This window comes from Cervus elaphus, chromosome 25 (genome assembly GCF_910594005.1).
Source record: "Cervus elaphus chromosome 25, mCerEla1.1, whole genome shotgun sequence".
Taxonomy (NCBI): Eukaryota; Metazoa; Chordata; class Mammalia; order Artiodactyla; family Cervidae; genus Cervus; species Cervus elaphus.
The window spans coordinates 4,267,670-4,286,585 of record NC_057839.1 but is presented as its reverse complement, the minus strand read 5'-3'; the positions used below and the strand labels follow the sequence as shown (position 1 = coordinate 4,286,585).

The following is an 18,916-nucleotide window of genomic DNA, read 5'->3' as shown; positions in this document are numbered from 1 at the left end:
TGGTCCAATGATAATTCTGTGATTATGGAGCAGCAATGAACAAAATAGACCAAATTTCTGCCCTTATGGTGCTTGCATTGCAGTGGAGAAAAGAGTGCAATGAACAGTAAACAAACCAAAGTAAGTTAGATAATATGGTAGAAGATGGGAGGTTCTGTGGAGAAAAGCAAAGAAGTAAGAGAGAAAAAGCAAGTGGATATCTGGAGGAGAGTGTTGCACATAGAGAGGACAGTGTGTACAAAGGCCCTGAGGTAGGGCTGAGCCTGGTATACCAGAAGGCCAATGTGGCTGGAGTGGAGTAAACACAAAGGAGAGCCTTAGTGGTTGAGGTCAGAGGGGTCATGAGGGGCCAGATCATGGGGGCATTTTAGGGACTTTGGTTTCACCCACTGAGACGAGAAGAAACATCCAGCTTGCAACACAGGGGCCTTAGTTTCGTCTTTCTTCATCTGCTTTGCTAACTTTTATCTGATTCCATTTGAAACATTCTCACCCAGCCCCAGTGGACACAATCTGTGCCTCCACACCCGTCCTGTAGGCAGGAACGAGTTAGCCAAGTGTGGTTTTGGTCTTCTTTCAGCAAGAACAGTGAATGCCCTTTGTGCTTCACTGGGACGTGCCTTCATCCCTCATGGTCCATTGCCCCAGCCTTGGAGAATCCTTCCTTCCATGGACCTCACTTAGACCTCACCACCTGTCCCTCTTGGCCCCTCCCTGCCTGTCTGCCTCTCTTGATTCATTCCCCTGCCCCCTTCTTTCCTTTTCTGCACCTGTGATCTTTCCACTGCCCTCATCAACCAGGTCTCCTTCTCCGCCCTGTTCACCCTGTGCTCCTCGTTACAGGAGCCTGCCCCTCATCTTCCATCCAGGCCAAAGTAGGACTCTGATCCTCCAAAGGTGGATGTCAAGGCAGCATTCCTGCCAACGCATGCCTCAGTTCAGATTCGCATTGAATATTCCTGTCTCTGCACCACCTCACTTCTTTCCCCTTCCATCTGCCAGGTTTTATTTTTTCTCTTTGGCAACCACAGAGCTTCCCTTGGCCAGGTCTCAAACCATAGCATGATGGAAAAGGCCAGTCTAATAATCACACTGTAACCATTGACCCCCACACCAGCCCTGGTTCAGGAGCTCAGGCCTGCTCACCCTTCTTTCCTACTCCATGTGCCTGCACTTCCAGCTTGGCCCTGGCAGGCTCACAGATCAGGCATCTGAGGGAGAGAAATCACAGACCTTCACACTGGAGGCAAAGCCCATGGAGGCTAGACCACACCTAGGCCATTGGGCTCACACCCGAACATTGAATTTTAAAAGGAACATGGACAGGCTAGACTAGTTATTTCTGAAAGCCTGTCTGATTATTACTGAGTTTTTTCTTAAATGAGGTAAAGTAAAAATAACAAGAACAATGTGATATTTTTCCATTGAGCAAAAAGATTCCATTTAAAGAAGCATCTTTTATTTTAATATTCTAGACTTCCTTATTCCATTATCATTATTGTCAAAAATATTCTTCATTTTATAAAATGATGGGCACTGAAGGAAGAATATGTGTGTATAATAGAAATGTGTTTAATTATATGTGTGATAATTATATAATTATAAATATATGTCTGTATATAAATAGTATGTATAACAGACACACAGAAATTGCCTTAATTGATTAAATAAGAGGTCTAAACCACCTCAGTTCAGTTCAGTTCAGTCATTAAGTCATGTCCAACTCTTTGCAACCCCATGGACTGCAGCATGCCAGGCTTTCCTGTCCTTCACCAACTCCTGGATCTTGTTCAGACTTGTCCATTGATGTTGATGCCATCCAACCATCTCATTCTCTGTCACCTCCTTCTCCTCCTGCCTTCAATCTTTCCCAGCATCACAATCTTTTCTAATGAGTCAGCTGTTCACATCACATGGCCAAAGTGTTGGGGCTTCAGCTTCAGTATCAGTCCTTGCAACGAATATTCAGAGTTGATATCATTTAGGATTGACTTGTTTGATCTCCTTGCTGTCCAAGAGACTCTCAACAATCTTCTCCAACACCACAGTTCAAAAGCGTCAGTTCTTTGGCACTCACTTTCTTTATGGTCCAACTCTCACATCCATACATGACTACTGGAAAAACCATAGCTTTGACTAGATGGACTTGTCGGCAAAGTATTGGCTTTACTTTTTAATATGCTGTTTAGGTTTGTCATAGCTTTTCTTCCAAGGAGCAAGTGTCTTTCAATTTCATGGCTGTAGTCATCATCTGCAGTGATTTCGGAGCCCAAGAAAATAAAGTCTGTCACTGTTTCCATTGTTTCCCCATCTGTTTGCCATGAAGTGATGGAACCAGATGCCATGATCTTCATTTTTTGAATGTTGAGTTTTAAGCCAGCTTTTTCACTCTGCTCTTTCACTTTCATTAAGAGGCTCTTTAGTTCCTCTTTGCTTTCTGCCATTAGGGTGGTGTCATCTGCATATCGAGGTTATTGATGTTTCTCTTGTAAGTCTTGATTCCAGCTTGGGCTTTATCCAACCCAGTGTTTCTCATGATGTACTCTGCATATAAGTTAAATAAGCAGAGTGACAATATACAGCCTTGAAGCACTCCTTTCCCAATTTGGAACCAGTCTGTTGTTCCATGTTCAGTTCTAACTGTTGCTTCTTGACCTCCGTACAGATTTCTCAAGGTGGTCTGGTTTTCCATGTCTTTAAGAATTTTCCACAGTTTGTTGTGATCCACACAAACAAAGGCTTTAGTGTAGTTAATGAAGCAGAAATAGATGTTTTTCTGGAACTCTCTTGCTTTTTCTATGAGCCAACGAATGTTGGAAATTTATCTCTGGTTCCTCTGCCTTTTCTAAATCCACCTTAAACATCTGTAAGTTCTCAGTTCATGTACTTTGAAGCCTAGGTTGGAGAATTTTGAGCATTACTTTGCTAGAGTGTGAGATGAGTGCAATTGTGAGATAGCTGGAACATTCTTTGGCATTGCCTTTCTTTGAGATTGGAGTGAAAACTGACCTTTTCCAGTCCTGTGGCCACTGCTGAGTTTTCCAAGTTTGCTGGCATATTGAGTGCAGCACTTTCACAGCATCATCTTTCAAGATTTGAAATAGCTCAACTGGAATTCCATCACCTCCACCAGCTTTGTTTGTAGTGATGCTTCCTAAGGCCCACTTGACTTCACATTCCAGGATGTCTGGCTGTAGGTGAGTGATCACACCATTGTGATTATCTGGGTCATGAAGATCGTTTTTGTATAGCTCTTCTGTGTTCTTGCCACCTCTTCTTAATATCTTCTGCTTCTGTTAGGTCCATACCATTTCTGTCCTTTATTGAGCCCATCTTTGCATGAAATGTTCCCTTGGTATCTCTAATTTTCTTGAAGAGATCTCTAGTCCTTCCAATTCTATTGTTTTCCTCTGTTTCTTTGCATTGATCACTTAGAAAGGTTTTCTTATCTCTCCTTCCTCTTCTTTGGAACTCTGCATCCAGATGGATATATTTTTCCTTTTCTCCTTTGCCTTTAGCTTCTCTTCTTAGCTGTTTGTAAGCCCTCCTCAGACAACCGTTTTGTTTTTTTGCATTTCTTTTTCTTGGGGATGGTTTTGATCACCACCTCATGTACAATGTCACGAACCTCCGTCCATAGTTCATCAGGCACTCTGTCTGTCAGATCTAATCCCTTGAATCTATTTCTTACTTCCACTGTATAATCATAAGGGATTTGATTTAGGTCATACCTGAATGGGCTAGTGGTTCTCCCCACTTTCTTCAATTTAATTCTGAATTTGGCAATAAGGAGTTCATGATCTGAGCCACAGTCAGCTCCCGGTCTTGTTTTTGCTGACTGTATAGAGCTTCCCCATCTTCGGCTGGCTGAAAAGAATATAATCCACCTGATTTCAGTGTTGACCATCTGGTGGACATCTGGTGATGTCCATGTGTAGAGTTTTCTCATGTGTGGTTGGAAGATCATGTTTGCTATGACTGGTGTGTTCTTTTGGCAAAACTCTGTTAGACTTTGCCTTGCTTGATTTTGTACTCCAAAGCCAAACTTGTCTGGTACTCCATGTATCTCTTGACTTCCTACTTTGCATTTCAGTCCCCTATGATGAAAAGGACATCTTGTTTTCATGTTAGTTCTAGAAGGTCTTGTAGGTCGTCATAGAACTGTTCAACTTCAGCTTCTTCAGCATTAGTGGTTGGGGCATAGGCTTGTGATATTGAATGGTTTGCCTTGGAAACAAACAGAGATCATTTTGACATTTTTGGGATTGCACTCAAGTACTGTGGGTAGTTGACTGTGAGGGCTACTCCATTTCTTCTAAGGGATTCTTGCCCATAGTAGTAGATATAATGGTCATCTGGATCAAATTCACCTATTTGTAGGCTAAACCAGCTAGCCCATGAAATCTAGAAACTTGGGAGTGGCCAACTTAGCCAGAGTAGCTCTAAAAATAAGCTGCCACAAACAACAAGCATGGTCTTGAGACTATAGACTGTGGATTCAGACAGACCCACATTTTAGCTCTTCCCTGCCTTTTAACCACTGACATAACATTTCAGCGTCTTGGTTTACTCAACTGAAAATGTAGAGGCTAGTGGTACCTTCTTAATGGTTCATGTGAAAGTTAGATGAATATATGCTATCAGATGCTTAGCTTTGGTTCTGGCACATAAGATATACAGTGTTAGCAGTGACTGGTATGATTTTACTATGACTGCGGCTACTCCTCCCACCACTTTTATCTTAGGCATGGTAAGACAGGTTGGGAACCACATCACAGGAGCTGGAATTACCTGCGTTAGATCCCTCCCTAAAGCTCATTCAGTTTTTTGAAGATTATGGTAGAATAGGTTCAAAAACTAGGCTAGCCACTTGCATTATGAATTGAGCCTGGCAGTAGCTCATTTTCATGCAAATATATACAGACATGGAAATAAGGCTGCCCCCGATAACCGGGCGCCCGTGGCCCACCAGACAGATTGCCTGGGACTCCTCTTGCTATGCTTCACTCATTCTCCTCATGATAAGATGAAGCTGTGACATCAAAGCAGTTGAGGCAAGGCTCTCTGGTTGGATACTGAGAGAACTTTGCAGAGGAAACCTGTTTGTTCCTTAAGGCAACAAAGCCTGTTGCTGGAAATCTGTGTGTTGGCCTGTCTTTAGAGCAGTTAAAATTCATATTCTTAATCAATGAGAGACCAGAAGATGGGAGAGGTCAAAAGATGAGAAAGAAGGAGCAGAGAGTGGACATCATAACATGCACCCCAAGATGCACAGGAAGTGTCTGATTTTCATCCAAAGGTATCTGAATGTGACTTCTCTTCTTACCATCAAGAATTTCACCTCAGGACTGCCCTGAGGTGGCTCAGTGGCTAAGACTCTGTGCTCCCAAAGTAGGCAGCCTGGGTTCAATCCCTGGTCAGGGAACTAGATCCCACATGCTGCAACAGAGACCTTGGCGTAGCCAAAAAAAAAAAAAAATTCCATCTTATGTCCATGGCCACTTGTATAACCCAGATAGCTCCTTCTCCTTAGGGATACTTTGCACTACATCCAGCTCTCTGTTCCCTATCTGCCCAGTCTTGAGCTGGTCATGATGCTCTTAAACCTTGGGAAGGATCTGCACTCCCCAACACTTGGGGGATGGAAGGGCTGTCTCTCATGCGGAGCAACCTGGCAGACTCTTTTCAGGTTGTTTTTCAAAGCCAGAGCAGTTCACAGTGTGCGCTGGTCTCCCCACATAGCAGAGCCAATTCCTCTAAAAATAGCTTTCTTCCAGAGAACCCACAGCGACAGTTCACTGCAGATTTTCCTCGAAACTGAGCTCCCACCATCAGCACAGTTCTTGCTGCTCCCTGTCGTTTCTCTGAACCCGCTCTAGCCTCCAGCAGGGGTAGATTCTGGGAAGAGCTAGAGGCCCACATGGTCTTCTGTTCTGTGGTCCTCATTCCACCCTCCTATGTCCTCAAGGCTTGAGAGGGACTGTCTGTACCTAGAGCTCCTTCTTCATCTCTGTCCCATCTCCTTCCATTTTTACTCTTTTACCCCACTTAGTGTCATCCCTGTCTCATGCCCTCAGCTCTAACAAATAAATTTAGCTTCTCGAGAAAGGTTATCATTGTTTAGTTGCTAAGTCATGTCCAATCCTTTGCAAACCCATGGACTGTAGCCTGCCAGGCTCCTCTGTCCATGGGATTTTTCAGGCAATAATGCTAGAGTGGGTTGCCATTTCCTTTCCAACCCAGGGATCAAACCCATGTCTCCTGCATTTGCAGGCAGATTGTTTTACCACCAAGCCCAGAGAAAGGTTGTGGATGGACTTAAATGCCAACTCATAAATCAGAGCATCTAGGGAGAAAGGTAGCCCCATTTTCCACCTGGTCTCACCTCAGCCCTATTGTTTATCTGCAGTGGAGAGATAAAAAATGGTTTATCTGCTTAACAAAGCAAATATGCACCTACAACACTGGTCACCAAGGAATTTTTTAGAGAGAGAAATTTTAAGAAAAAAGCAGCCAGCAGAACAAAAGGGCTGGAGGACTCTGGGCATCATCAACATCTGGGATTCTTAGAACATGCTGAGGACAGTGGGTTTCTGGGGGACTACCACGTGGAAGGAGGGGCATGGGGTGGGTGGGGACAGGAGGAGTAAAGGGGAAGCCGATCAGGCAGCAGAATAATTAAGAACAGAGCCTTAAGATAAATGGCCCCGGGCTGTTTTTTATTTTATTTATTTACTTATTTATTTATTTTTGGATGTGCTGGGTCTTGGTTGCTTTTCAAGGACTTTCTCTAGTTGCAGCAAGAAGGTGCTAACTCTCTAGTTGTGGTATGCAGGCTTTTCATTGTGGTGGCTTCTCTTGTTGCAGAGCGTGGGCTTTAAGGAATGTGGGCTTCAGTAGTTGCAGCACATGGGCTTAGTAGTTGTGGCTAGAGGACTCTAGAGTGAGGGATCAATATTTTTAGCACACAGGCTTAGTTGTTCCTTGGCATGTGGAATCTCCCCAGATCGGGGATCGAACCTGGATTCCCTGCATCAGCAGGCAGATTCTCAACCAATGGGCCATGAGGGAAGTCCAGTCCTGGGGTTTGAATCTTGCTTATGGTTCTTTGGGTACCTGTCTTAACAGCTTAGGGCTTCTCAGGTGGGTCAGTGGTAAAGAATCCACCTGCCAAAGCAAGAAGATGCAGGAGATATGGGTTTAATTCCTGGGTTGGGAAGATCCCTGGGGGAGAAAATGGCAACCAGTATTCTTGCCTGGGAAATCCCGTGGACAGAGGAGCCTGAAGGGCTACAGTCCATGGGGTCACAGAAAGTCAGACACAACTGAGCAACTTAGCATACACACGCATGTAACAGCTCATGTTTCACTCAGTTCCCATCTTTGCAAAGTGGGGCTCATCATCCCTACAAAGATTCTCCATGAAGGTTAAATAGCATACTTGTGTAGAAAATTAGCACAATGTTTGAAAACTATTAAATGGAATCTGAAAGGGAAAAGCTGATTCTCATGTCACATATGTGACATGATAGAATGTGTTAGTTTCAAGTTCTCATTTTTTTCAAAGTTGATGACAAAGATTTCTCTGTTAGAGGCATCTGAGAATATGCATATAATATTAAGAGCAAACCTGACCCTGTTTTCTATAGGCAATGCCGGGAACTCTGCAGAGTTGGTTAGGAATGACTCATGCCACATATGCCCACATGCTTCACCTTTGTTGTTATTTTTTAATATCTATTTAATTTGTTTGTTTATTTGGCTTCACTGGACCTTAGTTGTGGCATGCAAGATCTTTCCTTATGGTGCCTGGGCTCACTGGCTGGGGCATGCAGGCTTGGTTGCTCTGTGGCAGGTGGGATCTTAGTTCCCCAACTGGGAGTAAAACCCACATCCCCTGGCATTACAAGTCAGATTCTTAACCTCTGGACCACCAGGGAAGTCCCATGTTGTTTCTACTTCAGTAATACTACTTTCTTTGTAGTACTGTTGAAGGAATAAAATGAGCCAGTGTGTGCAGAGGACAGTGTATGAGGTACAGCAGGTCCTCAGTAAATGGTAGATGTCCATCATCGTTGCAGCCGATATTCTAACCCAGTCCCAAAACCTCTTTATCAGGTGACGTGCTGCCATGGCCCTGCTCTGGCTGCGTCCCTGCCAATCCCTCTGGCATCACGGTGACTTCTGGGTTGCTGGAAATGCATTGTGCTCAGCTGAGTGTTTGCAAAGGGCAGATCGTTAAGGAAGCACCGAGGAACTAGGGCAAATCAATACAGCGCACAAATGGCTAAAATCCCCGTCAGATGTTCCCATTGTTTCTGGTGCCGGAAGATGCTCAGATGTTTGATTTGTATGTTTGTTTTTATGCTAGTTCTATTAAATCAGTTTGCAGCCTGAAGAATGTTTGCCAAAGAAAGACACACGTGCCAGTTAAGAGAGACTGAAGACAGCCGCTGGCTTCAGACACATCCCAAATGTGACAGTCTTTGCTGATGTTCATGCTTCTTTTTGTCCTTGGCACTGAATTTTTGTCACGGGGAGCATGGATCTTTGCATGCTTGTTCCAAGCTGTGTAAAACCCACCAGAGGCCACCTCCTGTGCGGAGCCTGTGGGAGCAGAGCACGCACCCCCCAGACTTCGCCCTTGACCGAGGGGCCATTTTCCTGAGGATGAACAGGCAGTACCAAAGGAATGGCGATGCCTCGGCTGCAAATGGTATTCAGCAAAGCTCAGTGACTGAGAGTGTGAGCTTTCCAACTGGATGAACGTGAGTCTGAGTCCCAGCTGTAGCTTTTCCAGGCTTTGTGAATTTGAACGAGTGACTTAAACTCTCCGAGCCTCAATGTTCTCATGTTTAAAGTGGGAACAGTGATAAGGAACAGGACCTGCCTCCAGGAGGTGTAAATATTTAGACGAACCTGTGCAAAGCTCTTAGCCTGATGCCTGACTTAACAAGTCCAGGCTGATACATGTTAGCTCTTATTGTTGCTAGCATTCTCACCCTGGCTTTAACTTCACATTTGAAGTACACTGACCAAGTCTGGAGCCCCAGAGGCAAGGCTAACCCACATCATGTCCTGGCCTTGGCACTGTATAAGGGGTTGGAAGTCCAGCTGGTACCCACAGCAGCGTAAGAGGCAGAGAGACTGCAGAGATGAAGACCCTCCCCAGAGTGTGCAGGGTACAGAGTGCAGGGTACACAGCAATGTCACAGCCAGGGTTAGCAGACTGAGATCGTAATTCTTTGCTCTTTGTTCAAAGTCACACCTTTGCACTCTGCATATGTTTTATAAATACACACACACACGTATATATATATATCTTTCCCAACCCAAGGATCCAACCCAGGTCTCCTGCATTACAGGTGGATTCTTTACCATCTGAGCCACCAGGGAAATCCCAAATACGCGCGCGCACGCACACACACACACACACACACACACACACACACACACACACACACACACACACACACACACACACACACACACACACACACACACACACACACACACACACACACACACACACACACACACACACTCCTATATTCCACCTTCCCTCAACTTCTACAGCCTTTTTTACGAAATACCTACTTCAGAGGGTACATGATGTCTCCGGATGAGGACTGGGATCCTCGCTCCTTAAACTTTTCTGGGACTTTGGGAAAGCTACCTTAGTCCCTGGGCCTCAGTTTCTCCATGTTTTCAGAGAATGCAGAGCATCCACTGGGTAGAAAAAGAAAGATGCCATCTCTGCCACTTAAAGCTCTGTCGCTTTGGATAGGCTATTGGGTCCCTGTAGGTTTTATTTTCCTCATCCACAAAATAGGACTAACACAGTTTGCCTCCACAGTGTAAGGACTCAGAGAGAGAAAGAGACGTAAATCAACTCGACTCCATAAAGGACAGCTCTTCTTGTTATATTAGCAATAAAATCTAGTTCTGTGATGGGCCGTCTTGGGCTCATCTCTGTCACCACATTATTAAACTCCTGGGGACAGACATCACCTTCTACTCCCTGACTCGCCTCCCTTAGCTCTGGCACCCCTCACTAAGGTGGACGTTAATCCTGACGCTCTGCACGGGCAGCCGGCTGATCTGACTTGCACGTGCTCCTGGCCTCAGCCGGGAGCGGTGGGTCCTTTTTGCAGGAGTGGAAGGGGTTGCCATCGTTACAGAGAGTGGTTCTCTCCAGAGGCATCCTCCAGCCCCCAGCCTCCTGCCAGAGTGGCAGGTGAATCCCAGGATTCCTGGAGAGCATTTGCCACCCGACTGGCCACCCCAATAGTCCACAGAGCTGCTGCCTTGGCTGAGAAATTCCTGAACTCTGCTCAGCTGGAAAATGAGAATGTCCTTGGACCCTCTCAGTCAAGGCGGCCTGCCCAGATCTGCCGCCTCTGTGGGTGGCTGTATCCCGTAGCTCGCAGCCTCTGCAACCTCGTGGCATGCTTTTTGGCTCACCGTGAGCCAGCCAGGCCCCTGTCCAGCCATCCTGTGCCCACGAGCCCAGCAGAGCACACCCCCGCCCGTTCCAGCCCCACAAAGACTCTCTTAATAGACTGTGGCAGTCTCATTTGTAGACTCGATTCATCCGGCAGCCAGGAATGATCTGTCCTGATGCTCCTCTCTCCTCTCACCCGCCCTTCCTCTTTCTCCTCCCCACCCCTCACCCCCTTCCTTCCGCCTAGAGAGTGATTTGTCTGTGTTATGGGTAGGCCTGACAAACCATTCCACATTAGCAGCTAAGATGTTGTTTGAAATGGGAAAATTGCTGGCAAACTGCTCCATTAGTGGTTCTAGTAACAAATACTCTCTTTCCCCCAATGAAGACGAGATTGCAGGGGCACAAATTAATATGACTGTCTCCCCTTTTCTGCAGCGGGGATTACTCTTCAAGATGAACGGGTTCATCCCAGCCAGAAATGTGCCTCCTCTAGACGTAGCCTCCAAGGGAGCCAGCTCCTCCCGTCTCTTCCTTCTGCTTCCCCCAGCCCTCCCCTCCACACATACACATCTTTTTGTATCCCAGCAAAGGGTTTGGGGCTCATCCATGCCAAATGAGGAGATGATGAAAAGATCCACACCTCGGAGAGACGGGAGATGGATGAGGAGGAGATGCTGAGTCTTCAGCCTGGGCCAGGCCCTCATTCATCACCTCTAATAGAGGGCCCTGCCTCCCACTCATGCCTGTTTCCCACCACACCTGTTCTGGGTGACGGGAAGTCATTTGAGAGATGAAAGAATAAAGAACGGAGAAGCATGCTCACTCCCCACGCTCCTTCTCTTCTGAGGAAGCTGTGGGCCCTGAGCCTGCAGCGTCTCTTCTTCTTTCTAGAGTAATAGAGGAGGAAGCATTTCAGCAAAGTCTATAAGACAGTAAAGCCACAGACTGCAGCAGCAGCCCTGGGGGAGTGGTCCATTCTGGGCCCCTGGGGTCCTCCAGATGTCAGGGAGCCAGTTTGATGAATGTCGGGCTCAGAGCTCAAAGACTTGTAGACTCCATGATATTAGAACAGCCAGTTCAAAACCCAGAAACAAATATTGAATCATTAGGTTGTACACCTGAAATTAATATTAAGTTCTGTGTCAGTTATACCTCCATTAAGGAAAGAAAAGCCCAGAAATGAATCGGCCTTGGTCATGTCTGCCTGTGCAGCATGCCAGCAGCAGGGCACTTGAGGTTTTAACTGAATGGTGACTTGCTTCCAGGATAGACAGGCAATGCTATCTGTTCATCTCTCTTTGCTCATCCTTCTCTTTATCCCTTTGGCTTTTTCAGCCCTCTGGTTGCTTCCTACAACATTTCCTGAAGATGACAACTGCTTCCCAAAGACAACTTGTCATCAGCAAGAACCAAACATCCTCAAGGAGAAGTCATCTTTTCTAGCTTTCTCCCAGGGGAGTTAGACCCTGGGCTGGGCACCCCCAGACACCAGAACATGAGTCTCTGGCTTTTGGACAGTGTTTACAAAGTCTCTCTTGTCCAAGAATGTGCACCGTTGACGGGAGAAACCATCCTGTCCTCAAGGCCCCCAGCAACCAGTTGTTGATGGATAAATGGTTAATCGACTCTTCTCTGCTCTGTTTCTCAGACGCCTGGAACAGAACTCCATCAAATCCATCCCTGCTGGAGCCTTCACCCAGTACAAGAAACTGAAGCGCATGTGAGTCTCCCCAGCGAGAAAGATCTTTTCAGTTTGGGGGGTCATAGGTGTAGTGGGCAGTCTCCCCAGATAAGGAGCTGCATGACCATGCTCAGGAGAACTCAGTGTTAGACCTGGAATGTCTCCCAAGACTGGGAGGTGCGGCCTGAGTGTTGCCTTCAGATGGGGAGGTGTATGGGTTCAGGCATCTCAGAGCTTAGGGCGTCTCCAGCTACAATGCAGTACAATTATCTGGGTAGGAGGTGGGACTGAGTTGGCCTAAAAAAAGGTCCCATCTCACTGTTTTCCTGCCCTCTGGCTTTGGGGATGTGGACCTCAAGTAAGCACTTCAGTAGAGATGTGACCGTGACTCTGTATCATCCTACAGCACCATAGCTACACCCCTACCAGCATGCACACATTCAGCTAACAAATGCTCAGCAGGTGTCCACTGGTGTGAACTGTGCTGGCATCTATGGTAGAAGACAAACTGAAATGGTGTCTGCTCTGATGGCCCTTACATATTCGAGTGGGACGGCAAATATCAAATTGATCAGTACTAGAAAGTATTGGATTGGCCAAAAAGTTCACTCAGGGTTTTCTGTACCATCTTATGAAATAAAACAAAAGAAGGAAAGAGAGTCATGGAGAGGCCATCTCCAGGCGGGTTGGACCATGAAATCCTCTGTGTGTGGGTGACCTGAATGAAGGAAGGGAGGGAGTCTAGATGAGCTCGCAGGATGGTTTGCAGGATGGTGAGGCAGAATGGAGTGAATGAAAAGGAAAGTGGCGGAGATTGTGCTGGAAAGGTAGGTAAGGGCCAGATCCTATGGACCGTTTAGACCCGTGGTCAGGACTTTCTAATCTTTCTGAGTGAGGTAAGAAGATTAGATCATCACCCTCAGCCGTGATGATCCCCATCATTGCCATTACCACCATATCCAGTATTACGCCATCGCTACATCCTATCAGTTCCTGGTGACACCAACATGACTGACAGCATCCTGAGCCTCATTGCCTTCATCCCCACCATCGTGGCAACATCGTCAGCACCACCCCTCCCCTTCACACGACTGCAGTGAGCTCTTCTCTGTGAGCCAGTCGGAGTGGGGTGCTCTGAAGGGAGGCTAGTAGGATTCAGATACACCCCCACCATTGCCATCATAGATATGCAGAACCTGGGAGGGAGGCTCTCATTCCTTTCCCAACCTAAAAAACCGTTTATGATAGCCCAGTAATCACGATGCCATCTTCAGTGCATTTGCTTCCTTTCTCTGGCTCCCGACAAACGAAGGAGAGAGAGGAGGTAGAAATAGGCACAGACTTGATTTGTTCCCTTCCACTGCAGGCTGATTCATCAGTCTCCCTTGAGTAGGAGGGCCTACATTAAAGAGGTTAAGTGTCTGCCGGCTCCTTTTATGTTAAAAATAAACATCCCTGAGAAACAGTGGCATTGGTAGGCTTTACCCTCAGATATCGGGAAACCAACTTCCCATCTCCCTGGAAATCCAAACCAAACAAGATTTTCTCCTGGTACAGTTCCAGAAGTAGAAACCAATGTAATGTGCCAGCCCTGAGCACATACTCCTTCCCTCCACTAGGCAGCACTCCTGCTGGAGGAGCTGTATAAATATGGGCCTTAATATTTAAAACCTTGGTCCATTAATCTCCCGGTCTCCCTGCTTTCCCAGCTCACTCTCCATAACCCCCACACCCCCCAATTCATTTTTAAAGCCCAGCTTGATTATGCAGCCAGATAGTAATTTCAGTGAAAAATGACAAATTCAGTCACTGCCCCAACCTCTATCTCTTGCATGATTTAAGTGACTACTCTAATTTTTTGTGAAGTCCAGGTAATTTAGAACATGGCTATGTTTTACTGTCCTTTCTCCATCCGCTTAGAATTGCCACAATCTGTGCATTCAAAATTCATAAGACCTTCTCAGTATGACCTGGGGAGTGAATTTCATTTTTGATCATTTTTATGCTATCGATATTTACTATGATGCTCTTTTTTTCCTTCCCAAGAGGATGGTGGTAGGAAAGAGAGAGCACTTAAAATTTTTTCTGACTAATAGAACGTCAGAAATGTAGACTGAAGTGCAAGGGCTTGGGAGACATAAAGTCCCTGGTGAAAACAGATTTTAAAACACAGAGTGAATTCCTCCCAGGCGTATGTGGCCAGTTTATCTCTACTATCTCACAGAAAGATGTTTTCCTTCAACAATGAATGAACCACGTCCTCTTCTTATCTCCATTCCAATGACAAAAAAAAAAAAAAGTTTTCTTGATTGGATGGCTTTGTCCCTGAATAGAATGAATTTCAAGTGGTCAGCTTGGTGTAAAAAGAGTATTTCCAGGTAAAATCTAATATAAAGGTTGTGCTGTGGTTCAGTCACTCTGACTCTTTGCGACCCCATGGACTGCAGCATGCCAGGCTTCCCTGTCCTTCACTATCTCCCAGAGTTTGCTCACATTCACATCTATTGAGTCGGTGATGCCGTCAACCATCTCATCCTCTGTTGCCCCCTTCTCCTGCCCTTGTCAGGAGGAAAAGACCCCAGCATCAGGGTTTTTTCCAATGAGTCAGCTCTCGCATCAGGTGGCCAAAGTATTGGAAGTTCAACTTCAGCATCAGTCCTTCCAGTGAATATTCAGGGTTGGTTTCCTTTAGGATGGACTGGTTGGATCTCCTTGCAGCCCAAGGGACTCTCGAGAGTCTTCTCCAGCATCACAGTTTGAAAGCATCAGTTCTCTGGTTCTCAGCCTTTTTTATGGTCCAACCCTCAATTCATACATGACTACTGGGAAAAACCATAGTTTTGACTATACGGACCTTTGTTGGAAAAATGATGCCTCTCTCTTTTAATATGCTGTCTGGGTTTGTCATAGCATTTCTTCCAAGGAGCAGGCGTCTTTTAATTTCATGGCTGTGTTCACCATCCACAGTGATTTTGGAGCTCAAGAAAATAAAGAGTAGGAGGGAGAGTAGGAGGCGTTAGGGAGGATGCCCCAGTCTTACAGGGCTGGTTAAGCGGGAACACTGACACTTGAAGGTCACACCCATGCTCTTAGGCAGAGCAATATTCCACAAGTTCCACCAACTTCTAGTGGTTTTAAGCTCATATCCCCCACTTGACCCTCATCAGCATTGGAAGTTACCACCTCTGTTCTGAACAACCTGCAAAGGCCACTTCTTCTCCATCATCCAGGGGACTGGGATAGGTTTGAGACTAACCATGTTTTGAAATACTGGTCTCAAGTATATCTCAGGGACCACCTGCCTTGGAATCACCTGGAGATTTGTTATGTATGCAGATTTCTAACCCCAATTCCCCAGTTGGCCAAATCAGACTTTCTATGGGTGTGTTTAATTTTTTTTTTAAATCTTTTAGCCTCACTTCATGGCATGTGGGATCTTAGTGCCCCAACCAGGGATCAAACCTGTGCTCCCTGCATTGGAAGCGTGGAGTCTTAACCACTGGACCTTCAGGGGAGCTCCTGTGGGTGCATTTTTAATAAACTTCTAGTGGTTTGAGAACCACTAGCCAAGGGTGGCCCAGACACCAGGACTCAGCTCTGGCCCACCTGATGTAGACTGAGGGAGGCCAAGCATGGACACAGGCAGGCAGTCAGCCTCACTAGGCTGCCTTCCTGTCCAGGCCACCGCCTTCTGCACCCAACTCGATGAAGTGGAAAGGAGACTGCACATGCCAGTTCTGTGCCCAAGTCACTGTGTCCGATCACTTGTCGCTCCAGTCCTTTACCCCCACGGCTGCTATTCCCTTCCTACAGAGTTAAGAACCACCACAGTCAGTTCCCAGCTAAACTGTCACTTCTCCAGTGTCTGCATGCATGCATGCCTGGGCACTCAGTCATGTCCAACTCTTAGCGACCCCACAGACTGTAGCCCACCAGGCTCCTCTGTCCATGGAATTTTCCAGGCAAGAATACTGGAATGGGTTGCCATGCCCTCCTCCAGGGAATCTTCCTGACCCAGGGATCGAACCAAAATCGCTTGTGTCTACCAGCTGAGCTACTGGTGGTGGGGGTGGGGGGCAATCCCAGGTCTACTCCCAGCATCTTCAAATCATGAGACATCTCACCTTGTCCTTAGAGAAAGATGCTTGCAGAAGAGTCTAGTTGTGAGCTGAAAACTAGTTTGCACTGACAAGACTAAAGCAGAGGGCTTCCGCACTGGCCACAGAATTTTCTCTCACATGGTAGAGGACTCAGGACCTTGAAGGGACCTCCCACTGGGGATGTCACACACACACACACAAATCACCAAACAAAACAGGCTTTCTCACTGGAATGATCTAAGTACAGACTGCGCACTTGCCTGAAGTGCCTTGCCAGGCAGCCACGCTGAGGCCCAGCAAGATTAGGGTAATCTGGGGCATTTGCTTGTTAAGACCCTCATACAAAAAAAGAGCTCTGAAGAAAAGCCTGGTGTAAGCTGATGAGTTTGCGAGCACAATCTGTGGATTTGTTAGAGGCAATCTCGCCTGCTCAAGGGATAAGCCCACCAGCTGTGCCTAAGAAACCTTAACCTGAGAAGTAGCTTTCAATTCACAAGCCATGGAAACAAGGAGGAAAGGGAGCAGAAACCTAAGCACAAGTTGTCGGGCAGCCCTTCTGAAGGCTAGTTTCTCAGGGGGCGCTAGTGGTAAAGAATCTGCCTGCCAATGCAGGAAGCATAAGAAACAGGGTTTCAATCCCTGGGTCAGGAGGATCCCCTGGAGGAGGTAATAGGCAACCCACTCCAGTATTCTTTTCCCGGAGAATCCCATGGACAGAGGAGCCTAGCAGGCTACAGCCCATAGGGTTGCAAAGAGTCGGACACAGCTGAAGTGTCTTAGCACACACATGCAGAAGGAGTAGAGAAACAGGCTCAAGGAATGCACTTAAGAGGCTAGGGGAGTTGGGCATCTGACCTCACTGGAAGCAGTTGCTTAGATGTGCTTTCTTCTCAATATTCCCCCGTCTCCTCCTTGTTGACCCTCCAAGACCCCCAACTTCCCCTCTTCTTCACAAAAGCAAAGACCCGTTGATTTATTTTGTTAAAGAAAAGGCACCAGAGTTTATTGTAGCTGGAAATTGGAGCATCCTCACATCCAGGGACAGGAGCCCAGAGGCTGTCTCTGAGCTAATGACTCCTAAGAGATATCTCTGCACTCAGGGAGATGTTGTTAGTGAGAACTAGATGTGGGTGTTCAGAAGTGAGCAACCTCCTGATCAGGGAGATTCTAATGCCCCAAGGCTGGGTTAGCTGCCTTCTAACACACAGCATCCTTCTCACTCACCTTGTTTCTGGTCTTCCCCACCCTGGGCTTGCTTCTGTCCAAGGAGTATTGCCAGTGACAATCCCATGTCTCAAAGTCACCGTGAGACTCTCATGATATCTTTACACCACACGGCCTGATTTCAGTCACTGCTCAAAACCTCCATTCAGGTCAGGGAGGAGAAGTCACTGGGGAAGCAAAATGACTCAGGACTTTGGGGGAGAAAAGTAAGCATTTGCCGAGACATTACGTAAGAAGGTGAGGCTTACAGGAACCCTGGGCTATGTTTAGGTGAAGCTGGCTTCTGCTTCATTTATGCTATAATTGCCTGGTTCTGCAACCTACAGTAAGGCCCCCATCTAACTGGGTGCCATTTCCCACCTGCAAAACGAAGGCTGCCATAGGCATGGCCATATGTTAAAGTCAAGGTGCCACGAGTAAGCATTCTTTGAAAGCCAGAAGAGTGATACACATATATAGTGCATTTTATCATGAGGCATTTGAATTGAATGATCTTTAAGCCCCTGCTCTCGCACTATAAATAAATAAATTGACTGATGAATTCATCCTCCTCATTTTGCATATCTGCAGTGCTTGGTCCACCCCTCAGATATGGCCACATCATACCTTTGAGCTGTGTTCTCAGACTTTCCTGTTAATTTTTCAGAGACATCAGCAAGAATCAGATTTCGGACATCGCTCCGGATGCCTTCCAGGGTCTGAAATCGCTCACGTCACTGTAAGTGGGGAGCAGAAGCATGTGGGGTGGGGGTGGGAGAGGGATGAATCCATATTTTCCAGGAGGTGTTTATCAAGGTTTTATGTTTCCTTACACACTTGTGGCAACCTGGTAAAAGAAACAAATATTTCTTCAGGGGAAATTGATCTTGGGGGATATTTCTACAATCCTAATGCATTATTTTTATTGATTAAGTGCCCAGCAGCCTTCCCAGTTATTGGCTTCTAATTCAAATGCATCTTCTCCTCCAACCGCATCCCCCTTTCCATCCCATGTGCCTCAGCAGCACTGTCCAGGGAGATGGAGAGAGAGGATTGTAATGTATGATTAGTACCATGTGCCCATTTTTTCCATGCATGTGACCTTGTCTAGGGAGGATCTAATTTTCTTCCTCTGATTTTAAAGCTTTTTCTCCAAACCAACCTCATGGCTGTTGTTCAGAGAATGCATCAACCCCATCCTGTAAGCCTTTCTTTGATTTTGAAACCTGAAAGCAGGCTATTAGATGGAACGAAAGCTGTGCCTACCAGGGACTCAGAGGCCCGCTGGGGCAGGAAGGCATAGAGCTTTGTTTTCACCCTGCGGTGACTTGCCCTGTGGCACAAGGACCATCACTTGCATCTTGTATGCCTGGTCCCTCACAGGCGGAATGGCACAGTGACACCTCTCCTGCCCGCAATGCATTCATGACTGCAGTCACAGCAATCTCTGGCAGTACTTACTGAGCACTTCCTGTGTGTACCTGG

The 18,916-nt window shown here is 46.5% G+C and overlaps 1 protein-coding gene across 2 annotated transcripts in view; it reads left to right on the top strand.

The window, feature by feature from the left end:
* The window catches only part of SLIT3 (slit guidance ligand 3), a 721,395-nt gene that overhangs the window by 563,709 nt on the left and 138,770 nt on the right, over nucleotides 1-18,916 (top strand). For both annotated transcript variants that reach the window (XM_043887427.1, XM_043887428.1), the window contains exons 10-11: nucleotides 12,096-12,167; nucleotides 18,099-18,170. In XM_043887427.1, coding sequence (XP_043743362.1) covers nucleotides 12,096-12,167; nucleotides 18,099-18,170 — 144 coding nt within the window. The remainder of the gene's footprint in view (nucleotides 1-12,095; nucleotides 12,168-18,098; nucleotides 18,171-18,916) is intronic.